The sequence below is a fragment of the Macrobrachium nipponense genome, chromosome 15 (genome assembly GCF_015104395.2).
Source record: "Macrobrachium nipponense isolate FS-2020 chromosome 15, ASM1510439v2, whole genome shotgun sequence".
NCBI lineage: Eukaryota > Metazoa > Arthropoda > Malacostraca > Decapoda > Palaemonidae > Macrobrachium > Macrobrachium nipponense.
In genome coordinates this window covers 76,014,024-76,028,464 of record NC_087208.1, presented here as the reverse complement: position 1 = coordinate 76,028,464, position 14,441 = coordinate 76,014,024, and the positions used below count along the sequence as shown (strand labels likewise).

General features: G+C 38.2%; 1 protein-coding gene across 1 annotated transcript in view; it reads right to left on the bottom strand.

The window, feature by feature from the left end:
- Positions 1–14,441, bottom strand: part of LOC135195072 (piezo-type mechanosensitive ion channel component-like) — a 347,594-nt gene that overhangs the window by 185,559 nt on the left and 147,594 nt on the right. The window contains exons 10-17 of the mRNA XM_064221446.1: positions 10,571–10,723; positions 7,420–7,593; positions 4,839–5,144; positions 3,818–3,946; positions 2,504–2,641; positions 1,947–2,115; positions 1,395–1,573; positions 956–1,126 (exon numbers count right to left, since the gene is read on the bottom strand). Coding sequence (XP_064077516.1) covers positions 956–1,126; positions 1,395–1,573; positions 1,947–2,115; positions 2,504–2,641; positions 3,818–3,946; positions 4,839–5,144; positions 7,420–7,593; positions 10,571–10,723 — 1,419 coding nt within the window. The remainder of the gene's footprint in view (positions 1–955; positions 1,127–1,394; positions 1,574–1,946; positions 2,116–2,503; positions 2,642–3,817; positions 3,947–4,838; positions 5,145–7,419; positions 7,594–10,570; positions 10,724–14,441) is intronic.

The following is a 14,441-nucleotide window of genomic DNA, read 5'->3' as shown; positions in this document are numbered from 1 at the left end:
CAAAGGACCACAGTGCAACGAATAACTTATTGCATGCAATAACTCTCATTTTCAGGAAGTACTCTTAGCCTAATGCATAATTCTTATTGCACGGATAAATCTTTCTTCAAGGAATAACTTTTGTTTCAGGGAATAATTTTTATTTCAAGAAATAACTCTTATTTCAAGGAATAGGTCTTGTTTTTTCAAGGAATAACTCTTACTTCAAGTAATAGCTTTTATTTCAAGAAGTAGTGCTTGTTTCAAGGAACAACTTTTATTTAAGGGAATAACACTTATTTCAAGGAATAACTCTTGTTTCAAGCAATTGTTCTTATTTCAAGAAATAACTCAAATTTCACTAATTAACTTTTATTTCAAGGAACAACTCTTCGCTCAAGGAATAACACTCATTTCAAGGAATAACCTTTCTTTCAAGGAATAACTCTTACTTCAAGGAATAGTTCTTATTTCAAGAAATAACTCAAATTTCAATAACTAACTTTTATTTCAAGGAGCAACTCTTCGTTCAAGGAATAACACTTATTTCAAGGAATAACTCATATTTCAATAAATAACTCTTGTTGCAAGAAAAATTCTTATTTCATGGAATGACATTTGCATAGAACAGTCTTTTACAAGTTTTTCTTTTTTTTAAATGAAAATCCTTCCATCTCCCTTTGGCATGATAATTTTCCTTAAACAACTGGCTTGTTAAGTCTACATCCACAGTCACAACTTTCCTACAATCATTAACAAGTTAGATTTTCTTCTAACGCTGTCTACAACCAATGTCAAGGTATTTCCAAGCCCAATTTGTCAAGTCCTCTAAGAGATGTACTCATCCCTATATCAACTGACAGTTTATATCAAAGTAAAAACAGGCTTCTGCCAAATCTGCATGTCAGTTATGTTCTATATCAATAACTTTCGAAGGACAATGCCTCTAATAACAGACTAAGGGTTTCGGACTCACCTCTAGCCCCATATCCTTTTGAAGAGTTACTGGAATTCCAGTGTAATTTTCCCAGTATGCTGGGAAGTTGTCGAACTGATAGGTATAAGTCAGAACCAATACCAGCATCTGATACACAATCACTGTCAGCCAGAACCCATAAAGGAAATTTCGCCAGGCTGAGTACGACAACTGTGATAGGATAAAAAAAACACTATATCTACTTATCTATCTATAAAAAATCATTCATATTTCTTCTCCCTTTTCATATCGTTGAACTTTACCAAAACGTAAAGGTCCATGATATCAAAAGGGGATGATGAAATACGAAAATTTCAAGAAATTACAAAATACATTTACGAAAACTTCAAGAAATTAAAAAATTAAAGTGAAATATAATAATTATATGAGCAACTTCCAACAAGCACCACAAAGATAAATCAAAATGCACAAACCCCACCTGGAATGTTATGGTGAAGATAAGGAAGAGGACCATGTACATGATCCTGAAGATGACCACTTCTGATCCTTGAATGCCAAACACAAACAACATGATGGCTACCAGCCAGATCCAGAACTTCGCCAGGAGTCCCTGCAGCCACTGACCAAGGCGCTGCATGACTGGGGAAGCTGTTGGTTCTTCTGAATGAAAAATCAAAGGAAATAAAAGTTTGATTAATTTATTTCGAAAACTTTTGAGGGTCGAAAAGAGATAACCATATCTCACATATAACAGTAGGGAATTACGGTTTAGTGTTTTAGAAAAAGGATAGGCTATACAGTAATGAGATCAAGGCAATGCGACCAACAGGTATTCAAAATTCAGATCTTGATGAACTTAACAAGCATGTTAAGTTCACAGTGCATTTTAAGGCTGCAGTTTGTTAAACAGAGCAAGCTTTATTCACGGAGAAGGATATTTCACAGAAATATAAAGACGGTTATTATGTTTTCTCTGTCTTCACCTCATCTGTAACACTAATGAAAACATCAACTTGAGTATCTATCTTACCTTGTGTAGAAGTTACCAGTTTCGTTACTGGTTGGCCTGTGGTGGTGGTGCTGACTGCCACAGTGAAAGGCTGCAGGGCAGCTGCGGTGGACATTTCCTTATTGGTGACTTCAACCACCTCTTGCACATACTGACGCAGGGTGATCCAAAACATCCCTGTATACAATACCTACATGTGGGAGAATCACGTCATTACTTTTTATGATGTACAATCATTTATATAGAAAATGTCGGAGGAGTTCAAAACAGAAATTCTCGTATGAAGTTCAACAGAGAAGCAGAGGCAAGAAAAGAGAATTCTATTAACACAGGGATGAAAATAAATGCACGTAACGAGATAAAAAAATATACGAAGAGTAATTTTCTAGTTACATTCCGTTATAAAAAAAAAAAGACGAAGTTTCCAATATATTTAGTATTGTATCACATGAACCTCATGACGAAAATGCCCAGCATAATCACTGTGCTCAATTTAGCAGAGAATCAGAGATTCTTCTCACAAATTATCACGATCATTTATTTTGAAATGTGACCCAAAACCAGAGTTAATACCGGACCTTCACAAGTAAGGGCTTAACGGGGAGGTAATTGTCTTTCAAGAGGCCTATTTGACCAAGGTTAACAGCATCACCCTTGGTGGGTAACTCGTCTTCAGTCAGGTCCATGCTGTAAATGTACTGCAGCAACAGAAGCAACTGGAAGAAGACAAAAAAGTAGCATGTGAGAACTCATAACATATGACAAAATACCCCAGAATCACTGAAATTTATGTCAATACAGGCAGTCCCCGGGTTACGACAGGGGTTCCGTTCTTGAGACACGTCGTAAGCCGAAAATCGTCGTAAGCCGGAACATCGTCAAAAATCCTAAGAAAACCTTATTTTTAATGCTTTGGGTGCATTGAAAACTATGTAAACTGCATTCTTATGGCATTTTCATAAAAAAAAAAAACTTCAAATATTGATTATTTTGCATTTTTGGTGTCATATTTCATCTGTCAGATGAGCGTTGTAGGTGTCGTAACCCTGGAGATAATGTCTGATGAATATAATTGAAAAGCATCGTAACCTCGGAACATCGTAAGCCGAGACCGTCATAACCCGGGGACTGCCTGTATAGACTTTTGAACTGTTGTATAAGACATATCATTGGACTTTGTATTCCATTGTATTTCAATTTCGAATCTTGATTAGGAAATCTAACCATTAAAGCCAGAGCTTTGGGTTTTAATTATTACAGTCACTTTTAGTGTGTGTATCGGAAGAAGAAAATTGGCAGTTGGTGACTATCTGCTGATAAGATAATGAAAATAGTTGCCTTATGTATGTCTTTTACTGAGGAGACCAATTGGATGGGCTAGCCAACACCATCGTTTCCTCCTCCTCCTCCTCCTCCTCCTCCCTCCTCCTCCTCCTTCCTTCCTCCTCCTCCTCCCTCCTACTCCTCCTCCTCCTCCTCTCCTCCTCCTCCTCCTTCCTCCTCCTCCTCCTGCTCCTCCTCCCTCCTTCCCCCAAACAAAACGGAAAGTATAATGAGTGGAACGTATCCCTTAAATAGTCGTTTTCGTATTTTATCAGAGCACGTGCTGTGGCTGTATGACAAAGCTATACCCTCAACATTTCTATCTAGGGCTGCAAATTTCCTTAAGGTCTTAACCAAGTACAGCATCATCTCATTATTTCAATTACCTTTCTAACCCATTCCACTTGAACAGGTTTGTGTCCATGGGCAAATATGAAAGATTCACTACAACAAAAATACAAACCTCCAGAGTGAATCCAAAATTAAATGAATAAAGAACTACTGCCCAACCAATACTGCTATAAGTATTCTAACATTTCTCCAGTCAAACTTAAAATATGATTCTTCACCTCAGCATAAATGACGAGGAAAGGAGAACACCTCAACATGGCTGCCCTCTGGTTCGGTATCATCCACAAAACACAAGCCCACAGCAGAAGGACAAAGGTCAGCCAGCTGTGGTATGTGATACTCCAAGCCTGCATTGGGAGAGAGAAAAAAAATGTCAGAACATCTGATAGTTCGCAGTCGAAGGAAGACTTTAATTATTTGAATGTGTAAGAAAGCATAAACTTATGGAGCTTTAAAATATTTCTGCTTGATTAATAAATCTAAGTTAGACACGACAACGAGTTTCAGTACATCTCGTCAACTCATCGGTATGGCTTAAACTTCTGGCACTACTATCTTCACTGAGAAACGCAACATTTCGAAGTTGTTTCTTCGACTCTTTGGTTTCATTACAATAATGATTAAAAATCAGGGACCTCACTGCCCAGCCTAATGGTAAGTTTCCTCATGAAGCAAAAAAATAATCTTAAAAAGGAACAATATCCAATTGAGAAAGTGTGGATGTGGAAAGAACTATATTTAGGAAAGATTTTAATTATCAAAGGGAATTTCCATGAAAATAACGAGCCAAAAAATGATGTTGGGATGTTGAGGAAAATAACCTTGAGATGGGATAACGAGGAGGCAAGAAAGAGATATATATGGTAATGAGAAAATAAAGGAAGAACTGGCTAGAGGTGAAAGAATAATAAGGAAGCCAAGGGGGAAAACCCTGAAATACAAAATAAGAGAAACACTTCCAAAACAGTAAGGGCCACTGAAAAAAAAGAAAGGGGGAAAGTAATAGTGACCATACAATTAAAGATAGTACTGTAATGAGGCTGTGATAAGGGCAGCTTCACAAAACACAAACAAAGGAAAATGGGGGAGGGATTGTAACAAAGAGCTTGTCCCTCCTTGATTAGGAAAGAAAGAAAAGGCCCCTTTCCAAATTATGTGAGAGACATACTACCTTCTCCCACTAGAGAGAGAGAGAGAGAGAGAGACCTCCACCCCTTTCCCAAATTAGGAGATATTTACCATCATGACGATGTTAGTGGCTATATACGACGATCTGATGACCAGCTGAAAGACACTTATGAGGGGAGCTATGAGGCGCTGAAGGGAGTTCTCCTCGCCCCCCTCACCTTCCTCCTCTCCTCCGCTTGCTTCCACGTCTTTCACGACCACCCCTCCACCTCCTGCTCCAACTCCTTCTCCTCCTCCTCCTCCTCCTCCTCCCCCTCCTCCTCCCCCTCCTCCTCCTCTACCACCGCTATCGCCAGGAGTTTGGGTGGCGTTGCTGTTGGGTAGAAGGTAGCCGCTTTTCTCTGTTCGGTCCACAACCTGTAGAAGCCAATCGTTAGGTCTAGAGATATAAATAGCAGATTGGTTTTAGTTTCGACAAATGACCAAATAATGGTAACAAAGTACTGTTCTTCAAATAATGAAAATGGAGAAAATGGGGTCGCCTATTTGACTTGAATCAATAAATAAGATTGGAAGAAATGGATTATATTTTTGGACAGCTATCCGTAAAGGTAAAATAAAGATTTATTCAAATGAATTGCATCAGGGATAGAATAAAAACGCAATTGTCTAATATAATCTACGTGGCGGATTTCTCACAGGTTGCTGGAACACGAAAGAATAACAGACTCATATAAGAGAAATAAAAGCATATACTACATAAGAAGCAGAAATAGGCGAGGTAAGGTAATGCAAAAAACACTAATGCTGAAATAAAATTCTATAAATTAACATTCAGAACTTAACACTTTTAAAAGCTCATAAAAAAATCCCAATAATTTCAATAAAGTGTATAATAGAACGAAAAAAAAATGGCAAAAGTAGTAACTTATGAATGAAGGTGCGCTTTTCGTGACTGACTGATTAATTCATTTATGCATGCAGTGGCGCTGCAACAACTCACTGTGGTTGTACACTCCGTCAATTTGTTTAGGCATAAACATTTGAAACACAAACAGAAATAATTAATATGAAATTGACAAAAAGGATTGACCATCTCCCTGAATGCTCCTCCATCAGTAGTTCACTTATCACATCAATCAAATTGTATAAAAACTGACACAAACCTGACTGAAAATTAAACCTGTTCAAAACTTCCTTCTCCAACAAACCTTCATTTCTAAACGAAAGCCTCTCCCAAAACCCTGGCAAGAAGGTCATTGTCGCCCTTACCCTGGCATCGACAAAGGGAATGGCTCCCTCAGTTCCCATGAGCGGGGCACTATCTGCCTGCCTTACAACACAGCCATCACTGGATAGACGGGGTTACCCGTCCATTAACCACCCAGTAGGACATGGTACCCACACTACAAAAGGATATTGCACAAATAGAGAGTGTACAAAGGTCCTTTACAGCTAGAATAGAAGAAGTTAAGGATCTTGACCACTGGGAAAGACTACAATTTTTAAAATTATATAGTATAGAAAGGAGAAGAGAACGCTACATGATAATACAGGCATGGAAACAGATAGAAGGAATTACCGAAAACATCATGGAGCTAAAGGTAGATTAATAGTAACCAAAACGATACAAGGAAAACTAAGGAAAGCACACAGGACATTAATCCACTACGCACCAGCATAGATAATGCAGCGCCTATTCACTGCGTTGCCAGCTCATGAGGAACATGTCAGGAGTGATCGTAGATGTGTTTAATAGTAAGCTCGACAAATATGTAAGCTGCATCCCAGACCATCCAAGATTGGAAAATGCATTAGCAATTCTCTGGTAGACATTAGAGGTACCTCACACTTAGGGACCTGGGGAAACCTGAACGAGCTGTAAGGTCTGTAAGGTCAGGGTCAATGTACATGGCCAATCCTTGGTTAAGCGAAGAGCAGTTTGGTGTGCTTGTAGGTCTAACTGCTGAGACATCACCAGCCATAGCCTTGCTCACCCAAGTTTCAACTGAGTGGAGAGGGACTTAGGTACTGACTACGTATATGTTCTTGCAAGTTCTGTCTCAAGGCTCTCACCTCCGTCTTGCTTTTGCTGTTCGTTAGTGACATTTCAACTTTTTTTTACAGTATACACACGAGAGAAATGGTTAGGTCATTTCCTGTATTATCCGATAAATACCAACCAGACCTTCATACAAAGTTTCCCAAGCTAATTTTAGCTATCTTTTAGCATGCTATGGACCCCCGTTAGCATGTAGCTCACAGTCATGCTTTTTGCAGAAACTAACTACTTACCACGTTCATTTAATAAAAAAAATATATATATAAGCAAGCAATGAATTCTATTCTATAAACTGCATTGAACAGATGTTGCTGAAAATAAAAGTCTCATTCCAGATAGGTTAAAATTTCTGATGCCCTGATCTATGAATCGACGCTAGTCTCACTCAGACTCATGAGGAGTGTGTGCCTTACAAAATACCAGGTATTTTAAAGAAACTTGCATCCAGCCTTATCAGTCTCGAACAAACGAAAGCGGGTCACGACGAGATTCAAAATTTAATAGTTTCAAGACTAAATAAAACAAACTAACCGAAAAGGAAAATGAAATCACGAGCTAATTAACGAAAAGAAGCAAAATAAACGACACCCCAAGAGGCAAACAAACCGTAATATGACACTTAAGTCATACCTGAAGAGGCCTAGGAGAGAGCTTCGAGGGCAACGATCCATTAGCCCCTACTCCCGAGGACCTGATACTCCGGGCAGACGTGTTGTTGCTGTGAGTGGAGGCATTTCGACTCCTGGAGGAGGCCATGGGAGTGTCCCAGCCTGTATCAGACTCCCTCCCTGCCCCTGCAGTTTCCTAAGAATACACACACACATATATATATATATATATATATATATATATATATAGATATATATATATATCATATATATATATATATATTCATATACATACAAATATAATATATATATATATAATATATATATATATATATATATATTTGTATGTATATGAATATACATACAAACACACGCCCACACATACATACATACATACATAAAATCTATTGAGATATAAAACCCAGATGATTATTAAGACATTGGGGTTATTCAGTTCGGAATGCGTATTAAGACGACAGTGTAGGGCAGATCGAGCGAGTCAACAAACGACTGGAGGGAGGGACGCGAGGAGAGAGAGAGAGCACAGAGGAAGACTGGGCAAGTATGGCGGATTCGAGGAACACATGAACATATAGCTGGGATCATGCTACAAAAGGGAACATTCGTTGAAAGAATATCAAAGGGAGGAAGAAGAGATTTGCAAAATAAATACCATAAAATAGGTATGGTGGACAATTTCATTATTGTAGCTGGTACAGGGACTAGTGAAATGAACAGCAGGGTGTATATGGAAAGAGGGAAGAGAATGAGACTAACAAGAAGTAAAAGGCAATAATATGGAGAAGAAAAATAAGAGGTCCATCATTAGACGGAAAGAAAATTTGCAATGTTTTTCTGGGACAAAAGGATTAGAATGACTGATTATATTATATATATATATATATATATATATACTATATATATATATATATGATATATATATATATATTATAGATACTATCGCGTTGTTGCCTCACAACCTGCTATTGTCATCAATAAACATTTCATTCATGCATTTCCTCATTACAACTGCTTAAATTTATAGTACAAGTACGAATTTACTTGCTAAAAGCCAATAACAACACGAACTCATTCTCTTCCCTTTTCATACTAATTAGTCTTTCATTCCTAAATGTTTATCATCACCAACATCGTCTGTGTGACTTCAATAAGACAAAATTAGCATGCTCTCTCTCTCTCTCTCTCTCTCTCTCTCTCTCTCTCTCTCTCTCTCTCTCTCCCCAATTATCACAACAGGGAGAAGGGACGCACGACAACGGGAAACAAACTGACTCCTGCAGTACATGAAAAACAGTCCACTATTTCGGGGAGAGAGGCGAAGAGAGAGAAGAAGCGAGAGAACTGAGAGAGAGAGAGAGAGAGAGAGAGAGAGGCTGCATGAAGTCACAATGCAGAGAGCGTTGAACTTCAAGTGTCGAAAGTGCACCAAAACTCTTGAATACGCTTATGAGCATAATAAGAATGACATCTAGCCGGCTCCATTCATCAACAAGGTCACATAAAACCATTATCACGACCCCTCACAAAAACCTGATCAAATTACTCTCTCTCTCGGTCACATAAAACCATTATCACGACCCCTCACAAAAACCTGATCAAATTACTCTCTCTCTCTCTCTCTCTCTCTCTCTCTCTCTCTCTCTCTCTCTCTCTCTCTCTCTCAGAAGCTAAGAGAGCCCCATGATTATAATTATAAGTCTCATAAAAAGGACTGAATGAAAAAATCGGGTGTTAGGCAAAGAGAGGAAAGATCTAATAAATATACCTTAATAACACTAGGAATGAGGAGGACAACATAGTCGAGACAATGTTTTTAATTCTAATAATGACGACAAAATATTCACTGAGACGTTTGTCAGTTTCAAAATTGATTTTAAAATATCATTTACCATACAAACACACCAGAGAAAACAAGAACATATAATTTCTATCACCAGCTCTAGAACTAATCTAAAAAAATCACAAAAAATTCCTTAAAGATAATATATAATGAAAGAATTTAAAGGGTTGCACTAGGCCAGGGTGAACCTTCGAAACTAGGAGGAAAAAGTCTGGTGAGTAACGTTCATTTTCACCATAGCGAACTGGGCGTGTTCACTAATAAGCACAAAAGCACACACACACACAAAAGAAAAGAAAAGAGAAAAAAAAGACATGAAACTGGTGCTATAATTAACATTAAAATATTGAATAAGAAATAAATACATACATTTGAGTAGCTACACATAAATGTCTGTAATGACACTATAACGAAAAAAATAAATAAATAAATTGTTACGTTTGAAACGACACAAGAGGCAGGGTTTGAAAATTCGAGATTAGGACGAAGAACGTGTAGCATGTCTGTGAAAAGAAGGACAGTTAAGAGTATGACACTTAACACCTGGACAAGTTCGATGATTAAAAAACTAGTGCGATCGTTGTACTGGGTGATTGAATCAGACTGGCTGAGTCACTGGTCTGACGTAGAGACACAGAAAATGGCCAAGCGTAAAGAAAACGGGATGCACCTTATTGAGTAAAAATGTTGGGTAAAGTCGTCGTGTTACAAGAAGTCAGTCACATGAGTTATTACCTGTTTCATAGAAATAAACCATAATAAAAAGAGTGGGAATAAAGGAAAACAGCTGCAACATATACGACACAGCTAAACTGACGAAGACAACCTGAACACACTAGAGACAGTATTTAGGAAATGGTGTGGTACAGTGACAATATTTCAAGTTCGTAGAGGATGAAATGGAAATCTATGTCCTGGAAAATCTGAGTAGAAAATTAGGAAAAGCAATAAAATACGGACAGTAACGGTTACAGGAGCTAAAAGCAAATGTAGTGCATAAGATGGTAAGGTGGTCACAATTTCGGTGCTGAAGTTCTCTCAACTACGCGGGCTGGAGGACAAAGGCTTGCTACAAGGGGCAGGACGATACAACAAAACACAATGACATTAATAATAGCAATAAATCTAACTTCTCACAGTATTATGAGAAATCAAATGAAGAATAAAATTCACACTGTGTGTTTGTCCCAATACATCAATATTGAGAGGGCAAATTCAGTGTGTATCTTACTCTTAAATGATACTAGCGACAATAATCATAACAATAAAAACAGCTGAAATTCTAAGAAAAGCTAATCCAAGGCAACCCTACATCCTGAGGGAGGCGTCGGCGAGAATGCAGGGACGCCCTCCTCGAGCGGACGCCCGAAGCCGAGGACCGCCCGGATTTGAGTGACCTGCTGCGGACGGTGCTTCGGCGGATCAGGTACCGGACGCTGGAGCCCATTGGGGACAGCAAGGATGCCTGCAGGATTCGAGTGGGGAAAGTGAAGAGTTCTAAACAGTTATCCTTAAAAAGAGGCAAGTCCTGCACGTCAGGAATCATGCAAGTCACCTTGTAGGATCCCTGAGTGTTTGGACATCAGTGAGGAAGGGAGGGTACCTACAGGATATAGACGTCCTAGGCGAATTGTAAACACTGAAGGATAAGTTCATGGATCAGAAACCATATGAAGGTGAGGGAGCGACAGCACGAGTCCTTCAGAAACTCTAGAATATGGCGATGTGAACATCAGTGAAAGGGGAATATAAATAAATGTCCTTTGCAAAAGAGAAACACTGGGGGACAAATCTCACATATCAGGAACAGCGGTAGGCAGAAATGAGGTAACAGCCCATTGTCCTTCACGCGATATTAACACTGCGGGATGAAGAGTCATTGAACATCAACGGATATCAATAGCTATATAGTACTCTTGCTATTTCCTAAAACTTACCTTAATTCTATCTAAAACGGGGGAGAAATGGTTGACTTACTTTCTAAGAAAAAATAATTTCTTCAAATCACCAGACGAAAATAAAAGTCTACATTCACTACAAGCTAGACACGGTCGATTAGAGTTTTTTGTTACTGACTTATCTACGTATAATAAATATTATGTACATCTGTATACGCAGTATTCACTGTCTTCTGGAAGATAAATTCAAGCATTAATGGAGAGAGAGAGAGAGAGAGAGAGAGAGAGAGAGAGAGAGAGAGAGAGAGAGAGAGAGAGAGAAATTCTATGACTGAATATTAAATACGAAGAATGAATAGGTACAGTAACAACAATTGCGAGAATTTGAAGAAAAAGCGTAAGGCCTATTATACACAAGAGGAAAGTCTCAGCTTAAGATAATAAACCACTGACCAATGTGTGTAGAAAAAAAGATTGTCGGAAACATCATAAAACATACACTTTCTATATATACATCTATATAATACACATACTCTATATATAGATATATATATACTATATAAATATATATATTATATATATATATATATATATATATAATATATATATATATATATACGAGGTCCATTCAAAAAGTATCCGACCTTGGTCCATAAAAAAAAAAATTGCACATTTGAAATTTCTTTATTCAATCACCTTCAAAGTACTCCCCTTGGGAGTGCACACACTTTTCCCACCGGTGCTGCCACTGCTGGTAACATCTCTGGAATGTTGACATTGGGATGCTGTAAAGCTCTGCTGTCGTTTTTCTCATAATTTCCTCTCTCGACTCAAAACGCTTCCAGGGTTGTTTTCAGTTTAAGGAACAGCCAGAAGTCAAAAGGTGCCATGTCTGGAGAGTACACCCATGTCTCATCACCAGTGATGATAGTCTTCATGAAGTCAGAGTCACTGTTAGCACAGTCAAGCAGGTCTTGTGCAATTTCCAGGCGGATTTGTTTCTGCTGTTCCACCAGCAACTTGGGAACGAATTTAGCAGACACTCGTCGCATGGCCAAATCTTCCGTTAAAATTGTATGAACTGATCCTGTGCTTATTACTACTTCTTCAGTAATTTCTTTGATGGTTAAACGACGGTCGTCCTCCACTATTCGACGAACATTTTCAACGAATTCTTCGTTTCTGCTGGTGGATGGCCTGCCTGACCGTGGCTTGCTCTCAACTGAGATTTATCCTTGCTTGAAGCGATTATACCACTCCTTTATCTGTGTTATTCCCACGGCTTCATCGCCAAAGGCTTGCTGAATCTTCTGGATAGTTGGCACTTGTGTATCACCAAGCTTGTAGCAGAACTTAATGCAGTAGCGCTGCTCGATGCGCTCCGACATGTTGTGTAAGGACGATAATCCGACGAGCTTGTGCTGGACGTCTGCACTCTAGCCCTCACAGGCGGGTACCGCCACACACTAGAGCTTTAAAAATTTACACGCATGCGCAGTAAGAGTGCTGTCAACTCCTACAAAACTAATTTGCTGATTGGTGAATTATTTGTCCTTTTATGAACCAAGGTCGGATACTTTTTGAATGGACCTCGTATATATATATATATTCACCTAAATAAATTTTACACATCAAGATATTTGCAATATTTGAGAATAAAAATATTCAAACACTGGAAAAACTATGATTTTTTTTCTTGTACAAGTATCTTTTTCATAATAAACCTACAATAAGGACTAGTAAACGTCTAACGTCTAACCGGAAATACATTCTTAATTGTGTATCCGAATATTTACTTTTTCCTTACCAAATTGACAAGGTAAATTTTAAAACTATATAAGAGTAGTTATATGACAATGCAATGTTTCAAACGTTTTGCATAAAGGAAATGCCCACAAGCAAAATTCAAGTGTCAACGTGAAAGGTAGGAAATATTAAGATACCACATTTATGATACTAACGAGTGAGGCCTCTTGAGAAATTGCGACCGAAAGGCCAACAATCTGGTGCGACCACCCAACTCTTGAGGAAGTGCGTGTTGACCGATGAAGACTGATATCCTGCTGTCCAATAATGTCAATAAAACAGGTTGTTTGAGTAAGAGGCCTGTGGGGCAAGCAGTAATATCCCGTCGTTGACAAAGTAATTGGTTATTTCAGAGTGCGATCCCCTGAAGTTTGTGTGGCTAACGTGCTTCTGCTCTGTTGGTTCGCCTAATAACATCGGTACACACATATCATACACCTCATCAAATCTTCGCAAATTGTTGTGGGGTTCTCATTTCTGGTATTTTTTATAATTCATTTTCACCTTATTACTAAGAGAGTAGCTTATTTCAGATGCACAATTTATTCTTAAATGGTTATCTAGACAAAATACTCTTTTGTGTCAAAAACACGAAATGCTCGTTTGTGTAAACAAAAAATCATTCTATTCAATCCGTTTGCTCGTCCTTGCAACAATCATTAAACAGGAGGTCGAAATTAGTTTTTTAAACAAACAATATAATTGCTAGGATCAAGTTAAGTCTTAGCTGCTCCCTTTCCTTTCTCTAGTGTTCATAAGGCCACAAAATAAATAAATAAATAAATAAATAAATAAATAATAAAAAAATATAGGTAATGCTTTATGGATGAATTATTAAACTTTACTATACTGAACCTCGACAATAATCTTGCTTGAAATTTATACAGACCTTTTGTAATTGCTGTATAATCTTCGCATGAGCACATATTAAAAATTTCTTAAATCATCTGACTCGTTTTCAGTAATCAAAATGTACAGAAATTCACCTGCACTCATTATTCTTACAAAAATGACTTTCATCATCATTTGGCCGTCTTATCTTCCTCATCAACAGCATCGCCTTCGGTGTCTTTCCTACGCTTTGTCGTCCGCGCAACGCCACTCATCTCCAGTTTCCTATCTTGCAGTTCTCATCCAAGAAGGTTTGGGCCATTTTCTTATACTGGTGCCCACAAGAACCCAGCTGGCAATACCAAGTACTATTTTCCCAGGGGTTGTACAAAGGACGTGACTAAGCCATTGCCATCTCTCTTATATCATTACAGCCTACAGATGAAACCTCCTAATTTTCCCCAGTGGTATCTTTACTCACTTTATCCTGCCAGCTAACTACTAACACTCTACTTGATACTTTATTGTCCCAGCATGACTCACAACAATCAATATCTCATGAGACTATGTATAATCTTACTTTCGTATGCACTGTTAGGAGTCCACCTGGAGTCGATGGGAAACGTGTCGTTCCTAATAAACACATTT